A 20312-nucleotide genomic window follows, 5' to 3' on the forward strand; every position below is an offset into this window, starting at 1 on the left:
TGATCAAACACTTTGTGTTCTCTGTTTTTTGTATTTTTATTGTTTTGAACTGGAGTTGTTGTTCCTAACAATATCCGTCCAATGAAATGAATTCAAGAAGTAAAATGAAAACAGAAGTCCTGCTCAACTAATTTCTAGTTTTTGAATTCTTGTATTTATAAAGTATTTGAGTACTGGAATTGAGTAGAGCAAAGGAAAATTTTTCATTACTGCAATATCACAATAAGTATTTGCTTCATATTACGTAGCACCAACACTTCTGATCGAAGGTGTGTCCCGGCGTTCAACACGTGCCAGTATCCAACACTGATACATTGATTACATTCAATTAATTCATTTTTTCAAATTATTATTGGTGTTGATGTGTCAGTGTCGTATCCAGTGTCCATGTCATATTCGTACTTCATAGATAACAACTAATAACTAACTGCTATAACAACCCCCTATAAGTCTATAACAGCATACCTAACTAACTATAATTAGTTATGCAAGTTATTTGCTGTAAAATTAGTTGCAGATAATTTAGATTAGTATAAAAAATCAGATTGTTGTTTCATTAGAATTTGTATAAATTACAAGATTTTCCTTAGATGAAGTACTGAAGAATCCAAATTCAGCTCCCATTCCATTTATGTGCATAAAAGATTCATAATAAAGGAGAAGATGAAAAGAATAAGACATTATCTTAAGCTTTTAACTGAAATTCCACAAAGTCAGACACTGAAAATATTCAAATGTTTCTGTCATGTAAGGCATTTCACTTTTACACAGGCTTCTGTTTCTTGCATATCTATGTGATCATTGTGCTGGAAAAAATGCTATATAAACCTACCCTTTATTCGTTCATGGTTTCTACAGCAGAAATTAATATATATTGTTAACTGTTACTGATGGTTTTTCTTGCAATGGTTTATGAGGGAACTCAGATTTCTCAAAACCAGGACAATTCAACAAATTCACCAAGAATCAAACTAAGAGATGGGAGGCACCTGGCATACATTGAAAGAGGCTTCCCTAAGGACAAAGCAAAATACAAGATCATTATTGTGCATGGTTTTGGAAGCTCCAAAAGGATGAATTTTCCAATACCCCAAGTAATAACTTTAATCTCTCTGCTCAGTGTTTGACTCACACGTATGGTTACATTCAATTATGTCTATTTTCTAAAATTATTATCGATGTCAACGTGTGTGTCTGTGTCTATTAGTACTCCTTTTCGGGATGCTTTTTTTATTTAATTTTTGTTTTTAAAATAAGTTGTTGGTTCTGAATTCTGAATTTGATTGATTCACATAGGAATTAATAGATGAACTAGGTATATATCTTGTGCAATATGACAGAGCTGGATATGGAGAAAGTGATCAAAACCCCAAAAACTCACTGAAAAGTGAAGCACTTGACATTCAAGAACTTTCTGATAAGCTACAAATAGGATCACATTTTTATGTAATTGGAGTCTCAATGGGTTCATGTGCTACTTGGAGTTGCCTAAAGTATTTTCCACATAGGTAAATTATACTAATACTCAAAATATGTACTTCTATGTTTTCTAGCCGTAATTATACTTAAAAAACTTAATCATAATTTGCCAAATGTACTTGTGCAGGCTTGCAGGGTTAGCACTGATATCCCCAATTATCAATTACATGTGGCCTTCACTCCCTAAGAGTCTCATAAGAGAGGACTATAGGAGAAAAATTGTTCTTTGGGCACTTTGGTGTGCAAATTACTGCCCTACATTATTACATTGGTGGGTCACTCAAAAGTGGCTCCCTTCAGTTGCTGTCATAGAAAAAAACCCAACATTCTTCAACAAAAATGATATAGAAATTTTGAAGACAAGTTCAAGGTTCCAAATGTTCTCAAAGGTAAAAAAAATGCATGTTTTACGTAAAAGTATAAAAAGTATTTACACTGACGTTTTTATCGAATATAATATAGAGATAGATGTTTGTAGATGTTTTAAAAAATAATATTATAATAATTGATACTACTGTGAAATCGGATTAGATTTTTGCGTAATTTTTTTTACAATGTCAATGCATGGTATTTAAATTATGTAAGAATTTAATTAGTAACCATTGTATGTTTCTACTTACAGAACAAGTTAAGGCAAAAAGTTGTTTTTGGTACTCTTTGTGATGATTGGAAGGTGGCTTTTGGAAAATGGGAATTTGATCCAATGAAGCTAAGCAATCCATTCCCTCACAATAGAGGTTCATTTCACATTTGGCAGGGATATGAAGATAAGATTGTACCCTCTGAACTCCAAAGATTTGTTGCTGGAAAGCTTCCATGGATACAATATCATGAAGTTCCATATGGTGGTCATTTAATTTTATGCTATAAGGGGATGTGTGAGGCCATTTTGAGGGCACTTTTACTTGGACAAGAAAATCATGCTTATAGACTTAGTTCATATTTGTTAGTCAAAAAGTAACTCTAATAATACATTTTTTTACGCTTCTTTTTTAAGATATGTTGGTGTAAGTTTTAATATTGTGTTCGGTGTTCACGTGTATGTCAATATTTTTATGTCAGTATTTTTGTTTTTGGAGTAATGGACTTTAAAAGGTTAAGTCTATATTATGATATTTTAAAAAAAAAATTAAAAAGAACAACATAATATTATATACTTATTTATTATGTTGTTTTTTTAATTTTTTAAAAATACTAAATATACATCAAAATATAAATTTAGCCTTACAAAATATTTTTCTCCAAAGTGCTCTAAAATCTAACTCTCATGCATATTCTTGATTAAGTTATTAAGTGATTTGTTTCACTCATTATTAACTTTTTTTTCAGGATGATGTCAATTGTCATAAATTACATTAGTTGGTTGGAAAACTCCAATTGAAAACTATGGTTCACTACTTGAAAGAAGACAAGTCTTAGCAGCTTTAAGAATTTCATGTATGACATTGGCATGAATACAAAGTTTTTTTTCTTTGAATTTAAAGAGTTGAAACTTGGTGCCATGTTTGTTTTCGGCTATTTGTAGACTTACGGTGAACTGTAAATTTTGTATTAGAAAAAAAAAAAAAAAAAACTTTTTTTATTTGGCAATTTTGTTCAAACACATCACTCCCAAAAAAGCAAGAATTTTACTAGGAGACATGAGTGCAACCAAAGATTTAACTATTATAGATCTCCTAAAATAAAGATTTTAACCATAATTTTTCGTTAATATAAAATTTCTCTTTCTCTCACTAATTTCAGTGTTTTTTTTAATTCTTTGATATATATACAAAAAAGTTATTATAGATGTCAATACCAATAAAATAAATGTAAAGTATGACCTGTGATAGTTGAATATTATACTCAACCAAACTTCTCGGTACTAGAGTGTTCACTTTTGACCTTAAAAAAGTAAATTTAATAAAATAATTATTCACTCTCTTGTATATATTTAAAAATGAAATGATGAGCATTGTGATATTTTATAATTGGAAGCGAAATGGTTGATTGGTAAATTTGAAAAGATGAAAATTGTCCAACCAGACGGTTACAATGGTTAACGTAACTGGCAGAGAAGAGTAGTATTCTTTACATGCAGGCACAAAACGTGTCGACAAAAACTCATAACTGATCCTTAAAAATATCAATTTACAAACAAAATTTGATTTAAAGATGGTACCTGGCAGTTAAAGTTTCTGTCTTTATTTATGCACTCTTCTCTTTCTCTTTCTCTTTCATCTAGTGTAGGTGTTACCTTCTTTTCTTTTCTTTCATATATACTTCCAATCCCTTCTTTTTCATCACAATTTCCATCCTCTTCTATATTCAGGTATTCATACTTATATATTTTCTTTCATTTCTCTGCTTTTATTTTCATTTTCAACTTCATTCCTTTATTCATCTGATTCACATTCAGATGCATGTTTGCATGTTACATGCAATTGCTAACTAACTCATATATACATGCTAATATGCAATTGCATCCATTTCATCATCTTAATTATTTCGTAGTTTTAAATTGCGGTTGTAACTGCACTTCAGATACTATAAATCAAAACTTTTATTTTGCGAATCTCAAGTTAAAATCATGAAATTATTTATGACATTCAAAATTGTCTATTAAATTTAATTGTCCAAATTTAGGTTTCTGTTGTTGCTTTTTTTTTCTTCAGATTTAATTAGTTATCTTTTAAAATTATACATGATTATTTGTTGAGCCGTTTGTTACGGAATAAACAAAAAAAATAAGATTTTAGTATTCAGTAATTTAGAAATTATTTATTAGAGATTTAAAAAAACAAAAATCAAAAGTTATATGTTACTAAATTTTTTTGTAAGAAACTGACTAAAAATCTGTAGCAATATTTTCTGAGACAAAAATTGTTGATTTTTCCAAAAATTAGGAGGTTGATAAGCATATCCATGGCTCTACAACAATCAGATCAAGAAGTTCCATTACAAGAACAAGAAGAACAAACATTTTGTCAACTAAGCAAACAAAACTCAATACTCTCACTCACCCTTGATGAGTTCCAATGCAAGAGTGGAAAGAGTTTTGGTACCCTCAACATGGATGAATTCCTAGCCAGTATTTGGAGTTCCAATGATGAAACCACTCACAAGAATCATAGTAAAAGTGTTGTGACAGAACACACAATTTCACAACATGGTAACTCATTCTCTGTCCCTTCTCCAATTTGCAAGAAAACTGTGGATGAAGTTTGGTCTGAGATTCACAAAAGTAACAAACAATTCAAAGAAGCTAATAACATTGGAAGAAATGAGACACTCATGAAGCAACAAACACTTGGAGAAATGACTTTGGAGGATTTCTTAGTAAAAGCTGGTGTAGTACAAGAATCATCATCATTCAAATTCAGAACAACAATGCCATTTCAGAACAATGTTTCATGTAATAGACCATTGAATCAAAGTTTATTAAATGGTTTGAAGCCTTCAATGGGAATTGGATTTTCTACTGATCAATGTGTGTCTAGTAATGGATTTGCAACTTATCAAATATCTACTGTTGAGAAATGTCGAACCGTGCCTGAGTCCAGCGGGTGTGGGAATAGGAAGAGGATAATTGATGGTCCTCCTGAAGTTGTAGCCGAGCGAAGGCAGCGTCGAATGTTGAAAAATCGAGAATCGGCTGCACGTTCTCGAGCAAGAAGACAGGTTTTAGTGATATAATTTGGTTTATGCTTTTGTGGTCGCTTCACAATCCTTGATTCCCTCGATTCCGTGATAAATCTTGGTCAAATCCCACAGATTTGGCCTCGATTGTGTCACGAAACTTTTTTCAAAACTCTTATTTCTGTGCGACTCACATCATGATTTTAAATTGTAGTCTGCAACAATAGTTGTGGACGCGCAGCCACATTTGCTTGCATTTTATAGTTATATAATGGTTTGGAGTGCAACTTAAAACCATGATTCACATTGCATTCATTGTCTTAAATAAAAGTTTGCAACCACAATCTAGTTGTGGCAGTGATATCACGATTTTTGATATCTCTAGCATCAACTATATTTAATTGTGACACTTTGTAATATCACATCTGGTCGCGATTTAAAACCTTTGATTGAATCTATTTGATATTTCTTTTTCTATCTATAAGCTATCTTGTTTTGTGAAATCAGTGTCTTTTAAATCCATGATTCTTCTAACATTTATGCATGTATTTTTTATCAACTTTGCTATATATTAATATCATTTATCAATCAGCATACATGATTACATTTGAGGTCCTTTCCCTTATGGAAAAATCTTGTAATACAGGCATATACAGTAGAGCTAGAAGCAGAGCTGAATCTGCTAAAAGAAGAGAACGACAAGCTAAAACAAATTTTGGTACACAATACTTGAATATTCATATTCTTATTTTTATCATTTCATATTTTATTTTCATGATTTATGTTTTTCTAATGCTTAACATATTAAATTTGCAATAGGCTGAAGCAAAACGCAAGAGGAAACAAGAGGTAAGTGATTATGATATGTTTATATAAATTTCTCTTTATGTGAACGTGTGTTTATTATGTATATGTATTGATACAGATTTTACAAAGAAAGAATTCAACAAAGGTTCAAAAAGGGGCAGAAAAATTAAGAGCAATAAGAAGGCCTATAAGTGCAACCTGGTGAATGAGTCTCAATGACAAGAATTGAAAAAAAAATTGGCATAAATGTTAAGAAAATAATATGTTTGTATTCCTGTCAAATTCTACTTTTGTTGTACAATTAGATATATGGACTATTAAAAAATATAGATACATGAATGCTGATATTATTTTGTTGCATACATAGTTCATAAATATAATTTCAAGCTATAAAATTAAGTTTCTTATCTAAAAAAACATTAAGTGGGTTGAGAGTTTAATTAATCCCTAACTCTCAACATAACTTTATTTGATTGAGTGTCTTGTCCAACCTTTAGTATAATACTATTTGTGATGCTGGACTACATAATTAGATTTAAAAAAAAATACTTAATTAATAATTCATTCTCATTTTAAATGCTTATTTGTTATTTTTTTATTTTAAATTATTTGTTGTTTTATAATACTAATACAGCATTAATAAAGATATTTAAATAAATAAAATTTATTTTATCATTAAAATTAATTATTTTCTTAAAAATTGTACACGAAAGGGATAACTCTAATTTTCTTTTATCCATAAAGTAATTCAATTAGACAACTTGATATAAAGGAATTATTAAAGTGATGAAACAGTCTCTCTCTCTCTCTTTCGGCTATACAAACCCAATTTGTGCAATCATTGGTTACCACATCATGACAATTTTTTTTTATAATCTCTTTTTTTATCTTTTTTAAGTTCCGACACTCTTTTTGTACATTTTTTTTACATTTGTTTATAAAGACATATTTGTGGAGTCGACCGAATATGAAGATATAAATCTAGATAAAAATAGAATAATAATGGTATAATTATTATTATATTGTATTTGATACATACATGATAATTAAGAGGATAATAATTTTTTATTTTGTCATGTTAGTTTATTAAACAATAAATTCATTGAAAAATATGTCATTAAGATTTTATACGATTTTTAAAAAGATGATTAGTCGTCTTGGTTTTAGTGATAAAATAAATTTTATTTATTCAAATATTTTTATTAATTGCAGTTAATATAAAAATTTAATAAATTAAGTTATAATAAATATATATTAATAAAAAAAAACTAATATTATATTAGTACTGTAAAATGACAAACAAGAGAAAAAGAAATGATAAATATGACACTTTATGGTGTGATGGAGAGAGTAGTTATTATTCTAGTTATTTTTTATTTATTTAATTTAAGTGGATTTTAAAAAATTAATATGCAGTTTTATCATTATCTTTATTTTTTTCATGTAAAAAATAATGTCTTCTTTATCACCTTCTTGTATATTATTTTTGAAATTTGAGAGAAGTTTTTTCTTGATTGTTGCATGCAAAGGCGTTTTCTGTGAGTTAAAGTCAAATAATTTTAGAGTTCATTATTCAAAAAAAATTTAATATATTTGATTTTCAATAAAATAAAATATAAACAATATATATATACGGAATTGAATGCAAATAATAATTTTTAATTATTGTGATGGTATAAAGAAATTGGTTCATCCTCACTTTATATGGTGTATAGAAAATACATATGCCTCAAATTTTGATAAGTGCGAACAACAATTCTAGTGGAGTTTTTTGTTCCAAAAAGCGAGTGATAGAATAAATTATATTTGTATCTAATTTTCTACTTTGAATATTAATAAATATATATAAATATTTAAAAATGATGAACAAATTCATATCTCTTTGAATTTTGGTCGGTAAGTAATTCATTTGCAATTGTTTGTATTTGATGTATACTTATAATAGTTTAACAATTAATATTTTATAACCGAATTGTTATAAATTTTGAATTTCGGTTTTGAAACTAAAATGTTAATGACCATGATTACTCTATTAATATTAATAATAGTTTGAATATTTGTAAATTAAAATTCTAATACATTTGATTTAAAATTCTGTCAAAACAAAAAAAATTAGAGATTAAAAGATGAGAAAATCTATTTAGAAACTAAGTAGAAAAAACTCTCTATAAAAACGTACAAATCAGTTTTTTGGTTGACGTGAAAAATATTTACACACATGGAGAAATTAGTACGAAGTGGCAGCAAGAGAGTGAGAAATATATTTTAAATATATATAATAGATTCTATAATTCAAATTAATGAAAGATTATATAGTTTAGTTAATAGAAAAGAACAAATTAGCTAGCAAGGAGATAGCAATATTAACTTTGTAGATACTTTACCTAAGGAGTATCTGACATGCTTCATAAACTGTTGCTCTATTTCTCTTTAGCTAAAGTTGGAGCTTCCTCATCATGCACATTAAGCTCAATTTACATTTACATTAAAACATAAAGAGACTAGAACAGAGGATAGAAAAGAAAAATAAATATATTTTGCTAGATAACAGTGACATTGTTTGTAAAGCAGGCCAACAAAATCCACATGTGGGGCAATATATATATATCAGAAACTGGAGAAATGATTGTGAGAAGGTTGAAGCATTTGCATGTCAGTGGTTGTTTGGCATGAGTTTTCATCACTAGTAATGATGGTCCTGTAATTTGAATATCCGAAAACAATATGGTTAATAGGCAGATAAATGAATAAGTTGTGTATTGATTAGATATAATAACTTACTGATCTCGTGATCTTGATGCCCAAAGAGAACTAAGGGCTCGAAGTCTTGCATAGTATTCTCCAATAACAAGAAAAGAGCGTGCAGCTTGACGAACTGTGAGTAATCGACATAATTGGTGAAGAGTTTGTTGCCTCAAATTATCGGCCTTCAAATTGAAATTAAAACATTAATTAATTAGAATTAGATATATGAAAAAGAAAGAAAGAATGAATGAATGAATATACCTACCTGGCGAAGAAACCCTTCAAGATTGGCAAGCTTACCAACAGCAACAACCATTTGTTGAACACCATCAACAAGAGGAGCTCCAGCAATGGTGTCCACAACAGATTGTTGCAACTGATCAAGTCCTTGAGACAGAGCCTCCTCTGCTTGTTGTGATGAATGTCGAAGTCCATACATTCCCATTATCTGTTGCTCCGCTACTGCTTCTAATTGTTGGATCAACATCTAAATTCATCACCAAACCAAATTACTACTATTCTTATAGTTATTTCATTCATTTCATCTTTTCATTATTCAATACTAACCATTATTATTTCTGAGGGTCTAAAACCACCGATCCATAGAAAACACCGTTCAGCTTGAGAAGTCCACCCGCCATTTATAACATGAAACACGTCTGCTTTTGCAGTCACGCCTTTCACCCTAAATACTTCGTCATAATGACATAAATACCCTTCCACCATTACTCTCATTTCATTATCTGATAACGCCGCTTCTAACCCGTTTCGAAGCTCCGTTAACAAACGGTTATCCTCTTCTAACCATCTTGCATATTCCATGTCAAACATTGCACCTGTAATCATACTATTATTAACACTAATGCGTTTCCTTTTCTTAAAGTGCATTTTCTGCGCATAATAGCAATTCGTGGTTATTTTTTATTTATCAACCCTTTTTTTTTTAAATAAAGCAATATTGCTACTAAAAACTATAAAAGTGGAAATGAGCAGTATCATGATAGAATAATTATCTGAAAAGCCAAATTAGTAAATAGTATATACACACATATAAATAAAGTAGACTTGATATAATAATTTATATATTTTAGAAAAGGTCATACTTTTCAATATAAAAATATATCAACATGATCCAAACATTAGCCTATTGTATTTTTATATAATTCAAATTGAGTTATTTATTTACAGATTTCGGTCAGATTCAAAGTGTTCTCTAGATTTTGAAATGTGCACTCAAACTCTAGTTTTGACTTTTATTTGATATATTTTAAATAGACTATACTCACACATAAATAAATAAATAAACATAATTTTAAAAAACAATAAAACAAACTCACCAGAGCTAATATTGCTTCCAACACCACCACTCCAATCCATGAACATACCCTTTTAAATTAACATTTAAATAGTAATCAGTAAAAACAAAAATAATACAAAACAAAAACTATATAATATAACATGTACGACTTTAGTACCTGAGATCGTGCTCTTTGAAGGTCTTGTTCAAGTTGTGTAAGCTTTAATCTACTTGACTCTAGTTGCTGCACATAAGCCTGTAAAATAATGCAATAAAAATTTCAATATTTGTAGTTTTACCACAATAATGAAATTAATTTTTATTAATCAAATTATAACTTATCTGTCTTTTTTTTATAAAATGTAGGGTCTATAATAATTTCTCAACAATTAATTAAATTTCTACAACTATGTTTAATTGTTTATATATTTATAGGACACACCTTTTTCCTTAGGCGACTTTTCCTTGCAGCCTCTCTGTTTTGTGCTAAACGTCTCAATGTCTAAGAAAGCCAATACAAAAAATCTTACCTTAGTTAAAAAAATTCACATAACAAAAATAAAATAAAATTACAACTATATATAAAAATTAAAAAAAAAACCTTTGCATCAAGTGGCTTATTATCTGATGTGGAACCACCTCCCTTTCTCTGCAACTGAAAAAAAAAAATTATTCAAAATTTCATTTAAAAACAAAATAGAAAAATAAACACAAATTTGAAGTAAAGAATTTGTCATTACAAAACAAAAAAATAAAACAGAAATTTTGCTCATAATAAAAGTTGCTACATTATGTTCAATGAAGAACAAAAGAGCTTATTCTTACTGAATTTCTAGGAAGCATATCAGAATGTTGAATTCCATTTGACCATTTTTCATGAGGCATGCATTCATCTATATGATATGGATAGCAAAAAGCATCATTTTCACCCATTATTTTTTGTATGTGAAAAATTGTTTTTGTTGCTTTAGATTTTGAAACCTCACTCCAAATTTGACTTGTGATAGAGAAACACAAGTTCTCACTAAATCAAGTGAAGAGAGTGTAAGAGTCACTTCACTTTAATATAAGAAGAAAAAAAAACTTTGATAAGTACTGAAAAAGATTCTCACTTTGTTTTTTTGTTAGTACACAATATATCCCTCTTTCTCTCTCTTTCTATATCATGTTTTCATGTCAGAAAATCGTTCAGGAATCAGGAAAACTCTGTGTTCTTTTGATTTTCTGAAATCTGTTGGGATCTGTGCTGTGTTTTTTTATAATAATAATAACAGCATTAAAGATACAAAACTTTTCCTTAGTTTTTGGGATATGGAAGAAAGAAAAACTTAAGTGATTAACCTTTTCATGAGCTGATTTTGGTGAAGAAGCTGTTTTAATAACATCATTATTATTTGTCATATCTTGTTGTAGTTGCAGATGTTGTAATTGATCTGAAGAACAAAAAGAAGATGCTTTTTTACTTAAGGGTGATTCTGGCTCAAAAGGGTTCTCATTTTTGCTTGAAAGTGCTGAATCACTGCTTTCACCCCCTGATTTGTTATTAGTACCTCCCTGTTTCCAAAAACAAAATAATCAAATATCATACAAATCAATACTATATAGTCACATGCATGTTATTTGAATTTGAAATTGAATGTAACATATAATGTTTATGTTAAGCATAATTAAAAAAATGGTCAAAGTATATTGTATAAGAGTATAGTACTATTGAGGATTGATGGAATCTCATTGGCCAAGAAGGGAACATTTCCAGTGTAGCTGCAGGTTTGCCTGTGAAAAAAGCTGCTAAGAATCACAAAAGAAAAATCTGAGAGGATCAAACAAAATTAAAGTCTTTAAATTATTTACCAAAATTAAAAAGGATTTTATTGTTTTGGTTCAATTATTATTTACATGAAAAAGGAAGTAAAAAAAAAAAAAAGGAAGCTAATCTAATCCTTCTTTATGATCAGCAGTTATGGAGTCAGTAAAATGATGCAAAAGGGAAGTGAGGTTTCCAAGTTTGTGACACCACTTCTTCCCATGTCTATTGCATCAGAATCATTATGGTATTGGAAATGGTAATTGGTAACACTATATGCTATTCTATTATATTTATTATTATAGACATATTCAAAACTATACCACCTTTTATTTTTGTCTCTGCTTTTAGAAAGAGTTGGTTATGCTTATCTAATGTCAGAAAAAAGTGGTGTTAGATAGAAAAGGAAACTTACATGCTTTTGTTTCATCATTTCTAATCTTAACTCCTTGCAGACCAATTGCTTCTTCTAGCTCCCCAAAATCAAATCCAGATCCTTGATCATTGCTAACAAACAAAAATATATTAATCATATTGAATATGAAACTATTCAATAAAACAGTTCCTTAAGGAAGAAAAATTACATTAAACTTGATGAAGGATTGTTAATCCTATGATGAATTCCATAAGGTTCAGAAAAATCAAGCTCTCCAATTCTTTGACTCGCCATGCAACACTTTTTTTAGACCATTTTCTTTTCCTATGAAGCCAAATTCAATTTACACATACAAACAAAAAAAATGATGATAGTATATAGTTAGTGTGTGAATTACATCAAAGCTAAAGAATATTAAAAAATTGATTTATATGTGTGATGTCATGAGTGTTTACTTTACCTCAATTTTTGTGGAATTGAAAGAATATGGAGATAATTAGAATTGTATAAAGAAAAGGGTCATAGAACAAGCAAAGAAAGATCAAAGCTTTCTTATTTATCAAAAAGTAAATATTTAATCCTAAAGTTGTAAGTTGTGACAGGAAGAGGGTCCAGTCTTTTTCTCAGATATGATCCACTTTGCAAACTTTTTTTTTTATCTTCCTTCTTTCTCCTTCTCAATGAAGAAACCTTATTGATTAGTCATGTATCAAATTATACCTAGTTGCAAAATATTTTGTAATAAGAAACTCATTATGTGGTACTTAAGATATTGTTTCTTTGAAAAACTTGTCTCAGGCTCATTTTGGACTTGTGGGCTCTAATTAAATGTGACTCAAATAAAAATAGTTATTTAAATGAAAATAAATTCAAGAAAACAAAAATATTACTTATTTATTTCTAGAATGTAGATGGACACGTGTATCCGATTATTTATAAAATAATAAAAATTATAAAAGTTTATAATTTAAAATTATGAGTTATTTAATTGATATGAAAGGACAAATTTATTTGTACTAAAATTCAATATCCTTTTATATAATTGTCATAAATATCTTAATATTTTAGTTAATTAAGCATGGAACAATAGAATATAATTGTGGATAAAGTAGTTTAAACTATCAATAAAATTGAAAGAAAAAAAATCACCTCTAAATCATGTATTTTTTTTATATATAGATGTAGATCATTATTTTAATTATTTTGACTGATAGATATAGATCATTATTATTATAAAATTTTGAAAGGTGGCTCAAGTTTAAAAATTAAAATTAATGAAAATAAATTGAATAAAACAAAAATATTATTATTTATTATTATTATCATATAAAAAATTGAACATGTGGGGTCTTTTTGCAGGAACACACTAGAATCACTGACTCCTACTCCACTCTCTCTCTTGTAACCGCCTGAATTTTCTTATTGGTTCTCTATTGTGGGGACTATGTGTATTGTGTACATGTAAAACAAAAAAAAAACATATAAGAACTCATCTAATTTTTGTCTAGGAAATGAGAACACAATAAATTCAGTATGAGATATCAAGTTGAATTTTCTTTCTCATTGAAGTTGGCAAAAATAACAAAAAGAAAATAATGAAGGTGGTTTTGTTACACATACGAACAAAATCCTCCTTCTATTTTCTACTCCAAGAAAATTGAACAAAAAACAAAAAATAAATAAATTAAGCTCATGCCGTTTCAACCAAAACAATATAAAATATATAATATAATAGTATACAATTAATTAAGCATAACCACTTTGTGTATTTAATCTTAGCTCTGAGATGGATTTGTTTGGTATTATCCCCTTTGTTGATGGGTCAACATCCACTCTCTGTCTTCACCTAAACCATGCCACGTTAAGATTCGTTTCTACTTATAGTTATGCAAATCTTGTTGCAGATAGCAATAGAGTACATAGTAATCATGGACATGAATTGAATTAATAGCAACTTTATTTCATTTTTCAGTTATAAATTAGTATGTTGAATAACTTTTTTAAAAGGATAAGGATACATTATTCAATTATGTGATGAAAATTGATTTTAGATAATACATATTTTATATCACGATTGATTTAATAAAACTATGTAAATTACCGTGATTTTGTAAAATTATATATTAGTTGTAGTTTTTGTAAAGTTCTAATAATTTACAATGATTTAATAGATTCATTGATTTTAATTAAAATATATTAAATATAAAATTATTTATGTTTAATCCATTTGTATAAAATTTAATTGAATTATAAATTTCAAATAAAAAAATTAATTATATAAATAAAAGCTATAAATTCTAATTTTAAATTAGAATAATATTTTTTTATTTTTCATAAAAGTTAGAATTAACTCGTATATGACTTTTTTATACAAACTCTCAACCTTATTATTATTCTTTAACCACCAATCTTGCAAAATTCAAACTGTCCTAGAGAGAGGTGCTATATATATATATGACAAAATTATAAATTTCAAAGTTGATTATTTTCAGGATTTCAAAGTCTATTGTATAAACTATGAATATTTGGACCAACATTATTGAACATATAATTTGGTAATATAACAAGGAAGATAACTAAAGAAAGGACAAATAGAAAGAAGGGAAAGATATAGGAGACTTTTAGGTAATGGACCCAATGATCCATATCATAAAGAAGTAAAAAACAATATTTTATACTTGGGCTCATCTAATACCTATTGCAGGTAGTATATGCTTCCTACCAATTATTCCTTTATGATGTCAATGATTGGTCTTAAAAAAAATGTGTTTTGCTCAAAATATATAAACACTCCAATGGATGGGTTAGGTCAATATATATTTTAAGAATGTATTTTTATTTATATAAATATACAACTTTTTGTTCCCAATATACCTTACAACAAGTTATTCATGTGAGGGTGTCTTTGAGAAGATTTTAGCTTTAGACAATATAGGTCATTCCATGAATGTGTCAATCCCTTGAGCCGTAATTATTTGAGGTCTCATGTTTCCTTGTCTAGAAAGGTGATTGGTCTGAATCAAATCCCAAAATGCATTATTCTTTTCTTGATTATTATGTTCAACTTAAGTCATTATTCTATCCAAAAAAAATTGTGTTAGGTCATTATACGTGTCGGCAAAGTATGTAACTTAAAGTGCATTTTTTTTTTGTTTAAAAAATTTATACTAGGGTGGTCATAGGTAGACAAATTTGCATTGAGAGCATTTTTGACCATTGCGTTTCATTTTTTATAGGTGCACGGCCTTTTCAAGATCAAGAAGAGATGTCATGTACAGGAGTTAACATACGAGTAACAATTTTGGGTGTGTCTAGTGGAAGAGTGGTAACGTTGAACGAATTTCACGAAGGAGATTCAGAATTTGATCTCTAAGGGTGATAATTTCTCTTTATTTTATTTAATTATTGATTATTAATATTTGTTTATTAAAAACAATTTATATTTGTGAATCCAATAAAAACATAATCTGTATTTATTGGTAAAACTCAAGGCAATCAATGATTAGCAACAATGAACTAGATGTAATATAAATTTGTATTGATCACGTTGATTATTATTGGGAATTTCAAACATTTCCTCACTTAAACCTATTCAATCAAGTGTAAAATTGACATTACGTGTAAAAATAAATCAAATTGATCATAAGAGTCTAAAATGTAGTCTATGTTAAGTCTGAATTAGATTATACTTTAAAAAAAATTGACAAAAAAAATTATTTAATATTTCTTTGTTTACCAAGTGGATATGAAGGTTCCTTGGATTTTATGACAATTAATATGTGCAACCACAAGAACATTGGATATAGTCTAAATTAGGAATGTCCTAAAAAAATTTATAATATATATGAAGCTTTAAAAATTGTATTGATGTCTTAATTTTGTATACTGACCATTTTATCATTTTATATTTACATTTTATGTCCTGAATAAATATCTAATTTGAAGAAAGACTATTTTCTCTCTATGTTCGCTCTAGACAGATACTAAACATAATTTCTCTAAATTCTCCTCTCCTCTCCACGCCCCATTGAGTATGTGACAGCGGCTTAATGGTAGGATTTTGTGATTTAATTATTTTAAGAATTTAATTTGTTTGAAATAGATGATTAACTGAATTGCTAATTTTAGGAACTCAATATCTATAAGGGTTTAATATGATGTTATTTTATTAGAATTTAGTAACTCATGACCGATTTGGTGATTTACAATGATACAAATAGATCGTTTGCTGGTAATCTATTAGATCGTTTGTCAGTAAAAGTTGCGGAGTTAATCATTAGCTCACACAATTGTGAGAAATTCTAGATTTTTTCTTATTATGCCTCATAAGATTAGAAAGTATGACTCTAGATATGACAAGTGTATGAAAAAGAAAAAAAACTTGGAAGATTTAACTAAATCTCAAGCAGGAGCTCTTGATAATTTTTTTATCAAAGAACCACTAATTTTCGTTGAAAATCATAATGTTGATGTTAAAATTCTTGATAATGCGTCCATTGAAAATGATGATGTTGACAATGTTCATTGTAATGATGGTCATGATTTTAATTTGAATAATCCACTTGATAATGAAGAGGACAATGTAGAGCACAAACCCATTTGAACATTTGTTCAATGTATTTGACTATTCTCGTGACAATTGCTTCTACATAAATAAGTTTTTTAAAATTGAAGTTGTTGAAGTTTTATTTGCAATCTACCATGCTACAAAAAAGACTTGATGGATCAGCATTGATAGCAATTAAGAATTATCTTTTGGAGACAATACAATATGAAGACTTGCTGATGAATTTACTTCAAACTCCTCAAAATGAATTCACTTCTCTTTAGGCGGCTCAACCACTACCCACACGTCCAAATAGTATATGATCTCCAAATCACTCCATAGTGTCCTCCCAAGCATTCTCAAGGAGTGAGGTGGTATGTGACCCGCCAGCTATATTGTGAAATATTACCTTGGTTCCAGTGTGGGAGCACATTTTTGGGGCGATTTATGGATTGATATTTCACCATTGTTGGATTTATTTCGTCGTTTTTATTAGGTTTCTTGAATAAAGATACCAGTGTTTTTGAAATTGGTTGGAGTTGGAGGTGGCTATGTTTGTGTGGGAGGAGTGTTCAGTGAATTGGAAACTTTTCTTTGACCAATTTGTCCAAAATCTAGGGAGGTGGGATATTTGGATTTGGACTTATGATGTTCGGTTATTGAATTCACTTCAGTTTTTGTGGAAATATTAAGTGCCATCGAAGGTGTTAATCTTTGTGTGGAGATTCTTACAAAATTGTTACCATCCTTGGAGGCTCTTGCGGTGAGGCGCATTAATGATGTGTCCCATAATATTTCTTGTGTTATGTGGTTTGTGATTGATGGGGGCTTATTGTTACCATAGAGATAACCATTTTCTTCAATTTAAGGGATGTTTAAAGACAATATGTGGAAAGTGAGACACATTATTTGGTTGGCAATTGTTTGGTCTACTCGGTTACTTCGCAATGGTGTTATCTTTTAAGGTAAAAGTGGGGAATGTGAACCGTTGGTTGACAATATTAAAATAGTGTTGCTACTTGGTACAGTACCATTGCCGACGAAATAAAACGAAACATGCATCACTATGTAAGGAACCACATAATCAATCATAGGGTAAGTTGAAAATATATTGAAGTCAATCAAAATGATACAAGTTGCATTCTTGCATTTCGTGAGTTGACTAACTTGTAGAATATCCACTGGAACATAGCAATTGGATCATACATAACAGATAAATAGTATATTCAATTGACGTGAAAATTTATTATATTTATATGTACAAGGAATAACAAATTAACGAAAACATGAAAATGAATTTGGGAACCTAAAAACACTCGAGAACTCAGCCCTAAGTTCCAAGGATCACTCTCAAAGTACTGCTGCACACCAAGCAGCATATGAACCTGTCAAAACAAAATTTCATTGATATAATTAACAAAGAAAAATATTATTATAAATGATAAAAAAAAATATAAATTTATTACATTATTAAGACCTTAAAAAGAGGGCCTAACAAGTCCAAATGAATTAGTTGAATTCAGCAACACAAAATAAATTGCCAAATAGCAAAAACAAATAAAACAAATGTAAAATAAAGTTCAAAATTAATAAGCACATGCGAAAATCTTTACATTCATTTAATAAAAGAAAAAAAAAACAAAAGCAAAAGTTGATGATATTTGGGCAGCCCGCGTGGCCTTCACAGCCCCAACCAATAGGAAAGGGGCTCTGACCGCGGGCAGTCTTCATCGCAGGTTACCGACGGCAAACCAGTCAAACCTTTAAACCCGATAGATACAATCTCCATCTCACGGTCAGTGCGGGTACGAGGGCAGAGTCCGCCGTAAACGGAGGCTCCACCGTCAGCGTATCCGACGAGAGTGAGATAGAAAATGATAGACTCGGAAAGGTGAAAACCGTGGCGGCGGCTACTCTCTGCTCAGATAAGATCAAGTAGTGTTTAGATTTAAGTTAGGTTTTGCGCTCCTTTTATTCACTCCTCGCTCTCTTTCTTATTTTCCCAAAATGCCCTTATCACAGAATCAACTTGGACTCGACAACGGTCCAAGATGGTACAAACGAACTGCTTTATTGGGCTCACTCAAACTACTTTAGAAATTTGTTAAATATACCCCCCTTTAATATTCCTCACTCTCATAAATAAAATCAACTGTAACTATAAAATTAAAAATTATGGCTACACACTATAACTTGTAACTGTCAATTTAAAATATTTACTGTAAGCTTTATATATTTATGGAAGAAAATATTTTGCAACAAAATTGTTTGTAAACTAAAATTTATGGTACTTACCCTTTAAAGATTGTACTAACTACAAATTTACACTACTCATTGATCAAAAAACATCTGTAACGTAAAAGTTGGATTTTTTACTTTTACTTTAAACATTTTTCAAACTAGCAGTGCCATAAAAGTTATGATTTACATTTTTCTTTGACTATGAAAATTTTTCAAAGGATTTTTACGGTAGTTATTGTAAAAAATTTATTTATACTAAAAAACAACGAAAAAATCTTGAATAAAAATAAAAGTTAAAATTTGAGATAGGAATTTTTTTGGAAAATTCTAAATTGTATGGGGCTATCTTAATTGTAGGGGTACAATTAATCATTTATAGTTTAATTTAGAGTACTGGATTGAAGTGGCATAACCCCGTCACATTATTCTTTTAAAACATACATACATATAGTCAAAAGACAAACATAAACATGTCCGTATTGTTTGATTTTCTATTGTTTCATTCATTTAGTTTTAATTTATATAAAATTAAAAATTAAAATAGTTTTAATTTAATTGACTTATTTCATTTTGATAATATTTATATTTGAATTTATTTAAATTTTATTTTTAATATTTATGTTAAATGTTTTAAGAATCAAAATTAAATTTGAAAAAAAGTTTGTATTGGTAAGAACAATTTTCACTAAAAATTATTCAACAATTTTTTTTACGGAAAAAAATATGTTTTATTAATAACAAAATAATACAACATTACAAATATATGAAATCAAAAAGACTAAATACAGTTAAGATTTACATTCTATAATTCAACCATAAAAAGTTTTTCATACATGCACAAAGACAAACAAGTCAATGGGTTTAGATTAAGATTTTATAGTCTTTATATGTATTATTTTACATATAATTTTTTCAACTTCAAACTCAAATTGAATATACAAGATTTCTAATTTTCCAAAAATAACTATAAGTTTGGTAGCCTTTGACAAAGAAATAGTGTTAATAATGATAATAATCATCTTTAGCTTTGAAAAAATCACATAAAATAGAAATAGAAGAAAACAATTAATTTCATGTAAAAACCATTTTATTTAAATAAAGAAGAAGAAGAAGAAAAGCATTTACAGGAAGAAAAAAAATAAAGTGACCCTAAATCACTCACAGATGATAAAGAATGAGTGAAGTACTATATTTTTGGAAGTAAGGCTACTACAGAAGGTTTCTCATTCAACAAAAATTTATAGTAATTTTTAGAGTTTAATTTATATTATGTTATAGATAACGTTATTAGTTTAGGATCCGTTTGGGTGGTTTTTCGATTTAAGTTCACAAAACATAATTAAAAGTAATTTCTTATTAAATGAAGTGGTAATAGTATAAAAGATAAATATGACAATAA

At 28.6% G+C, this 20312-nt stretch overlaps 3 protein-coding genes and 2 long non-coding RNA genes across 13 annotated transcripts; 3 read left to right on the forward strand and 2 right to left on the reverse strand.

The window, feature by feature from the left end:
- Nucleotides 1-584: 584 nt before the first annotated feature.
- LOC101496466 (uncharacterized) lies at nucleotides 585-2475 on the forward strand. Its single transcript, XM_027336482.2, has 5 exons — nucleotides 585-747; nucleotides 927-1094; nucleotides 1297-1508; nucleotides 1607-1868; nucleotides 2102-2475. Exons 1-5 carry the CDS (start codon nucleotides 664-666, stop codon nucleotides 2438-2440), a joined length of 1065 nt encoding a protein of 354 aa, XP_027192283.2. The 5' UTR covers nucleotides 585-663; the 3' UTR covers nucleotides 2441-2475.
- A 1177-nt stretch (nucleotides 2476-3652) lies between these two features.
- Nucleotides 3653-6264, forward strand: LOC101507223 (ABSCISIC ACID-INSENSITIVE 5-like protein 1). Its single transcript, XM_004487443.4, has 5 exons — nucleotides 3653-3790; nucleotides 4365-5139; nucleotides 5744-5815; nucleotides 5917-5946; nucleotides 6023-6264. The coding sequence occupies exons 1-5, from the start codon at nucleotides 3669-3671 to the stop codon at nucleotides 6107-6109; spliced, it is 1086 nt and encodes a 361-aa protein (XP_004487500.2). The 5' UTR covers nucleotides 3653-3668; the 3' UTR covers nucleotides 6110-6264.
- Nucleotides 6265-8259: 1995 nt separating this feature from the next.
- LOC101506893 (transcription factor TGA9-like) lies at nucleotides 8260-12882 on the reverse strand. 9 transcript variants are annotated; one of them, XM_012716875.3, is made up of 13 exons: nucleotides 12587-12882; nucleotides 12335-12450; nucleotides 12166-12257; nucleotides 11655-11734; nucleotides 11288-11500; nucleotides 10548-10595; nucleotides 10389-10448; nucleotides 10125-10202; nucleotides 9987-10035; nucleotides 9217-9485; nucleotides 8915-9136; nucleotides 8686-8831; nucleotides 8260-8602 (listed from the first exon to the last, which is right to left on the reverse strand). In XM_012716875.3, the coding sequence occupies exons 2-13, from the start codon at nucleotides 12418-12420 to the stop codon at nucleotides 8512-8514; spliced, it is 1434 nt and encodes a 477-aa protein (XP_012572329.1). In that variant the 5' UTR covers nucleotides 12421-12450; nucleotides 12587-12882; the 3' UTR covers nucleotides 8260-8511. The 9 variants fall into 9 exon arrangements, with proteins under 9 accessions (XP_012572329.1, XP_012572335.1, XP_004487499.1 ...); XM_012716881.3 differs by having other exon boundaries at nucleotides 11655-11731; nucleotides 12587-12881; XM_004487442.4 differs by having other exon boundaries at nucleotides 10548-10601; nucleotides 12587-12879.
- Nucleotides 12883-14994: 2112 nt separating this feature from the next.
- LOC113786247 (uncharacterized) lies at nucleotides 14995-18555 on the forward strand. The gene is made up of 2 exons (XR_003472404.2): nucleotides 14995-15131; nucleotides 15363-18555. It is a non-coding gene; the product is annotated as an uncharacterized lncRNA (long non-coding RNA).
- On the reverse strand, nucleotides 17764-18789 carry LOC101506669 (uncharacterized). Its single transcript, XR_189328.4, has 2 exons — nucleotides 18150-18789; nucleotides 17764-18057 (listed from the first exon to the last, which is right to left on the reverse strand). It is a non-coding gene; the product is annotated as an uncharacterized lncRNA (long non-coding RNA).
- Nucleotides 18790-20312: the final 1523 nt, after the last annotated feature.

This window comes from Cicer arietinum, chromosome 1 (assembly GCF_000331145.2).
Source record: "Cicer arietinum cultivar CDC Frontier isolate Library 1 chromosome 1, Cicar.CDCFrontier_v2.0, whole genome shotgun sequence".
NCBI lineage: Eukaryota > Viridiplantae > Streptophyta > Magnoliopsida > Fabales > Fabaceae > Cicer > Cicer arietinum.

Excerpts from the sequence above, each read along its gene's own strand:
- LOC101507223 (XM_004487443.4), top strand. The coding sequence starts at position 3,669 with ATGCACTCTTCTCTTTCTCTTTCTCTTTCATCTAGTGTAGGTGTTACC. Across the intron at positions 3,791-4,364 it reads CCATCCTCTTCTATATTCAG|GAGGTTGATAAGCATATCCA; the intron begins GTATTCATACTT and ends TCCAAAAATTAG. Across the intron at positions 5,947-6,022 it reads AACGCAAGAGGAAACAAGAG|ATTTTACAAAGAAAGAATTC; the intron begins GTAAGTGATTAT and ends GTATTGATACAG.
- LOC101506893 (XM_004487442.4), bottom strand. The coding sequence starts at position 12,420 with ATGGCGAGTCAAAGAATTGGAGAGCTTGATTTTTCTGAACCTTATGGA. Across the intron at positions 10,203-10,388 it reads AAAGTCGCCTAAGGAAAAAG|GCTTATGTGCAGCAACTAGA; the intron begins GTGTGTCCTATA and ends ATTATTTTACAG. Across the intron at positions 9,137-9,216 it reads GACCCTCAGAAATAATAATG|ATGTTGATCCAACAATTAGA; the intron begins GTTAGTATTGAA and ends TGATGAATTTAG.
- LOC101496466 (XM_027336482.2), top strand. The coding sequence starts at position 664 with ATGAAAAGAATAAGACATTATCTTAAGCTTTTAACTGAAATTCCACAA. Across the intron at positions 748-926 it reads TATTCAAATGTTTCTGTCAT|ATTTCTCAAAACCAGGACAA; the intron begins GTAAGGCATTTC and ends GAGGGAACTCAG. Across the intron at positions 1,869-2,101 it reads GGTTCCAAATGTTCTCAAAG|AACAAGTTAAGGCAAAAAGT; the intron begins GTAAAAAAAATG and ends TTCTACTTACAG.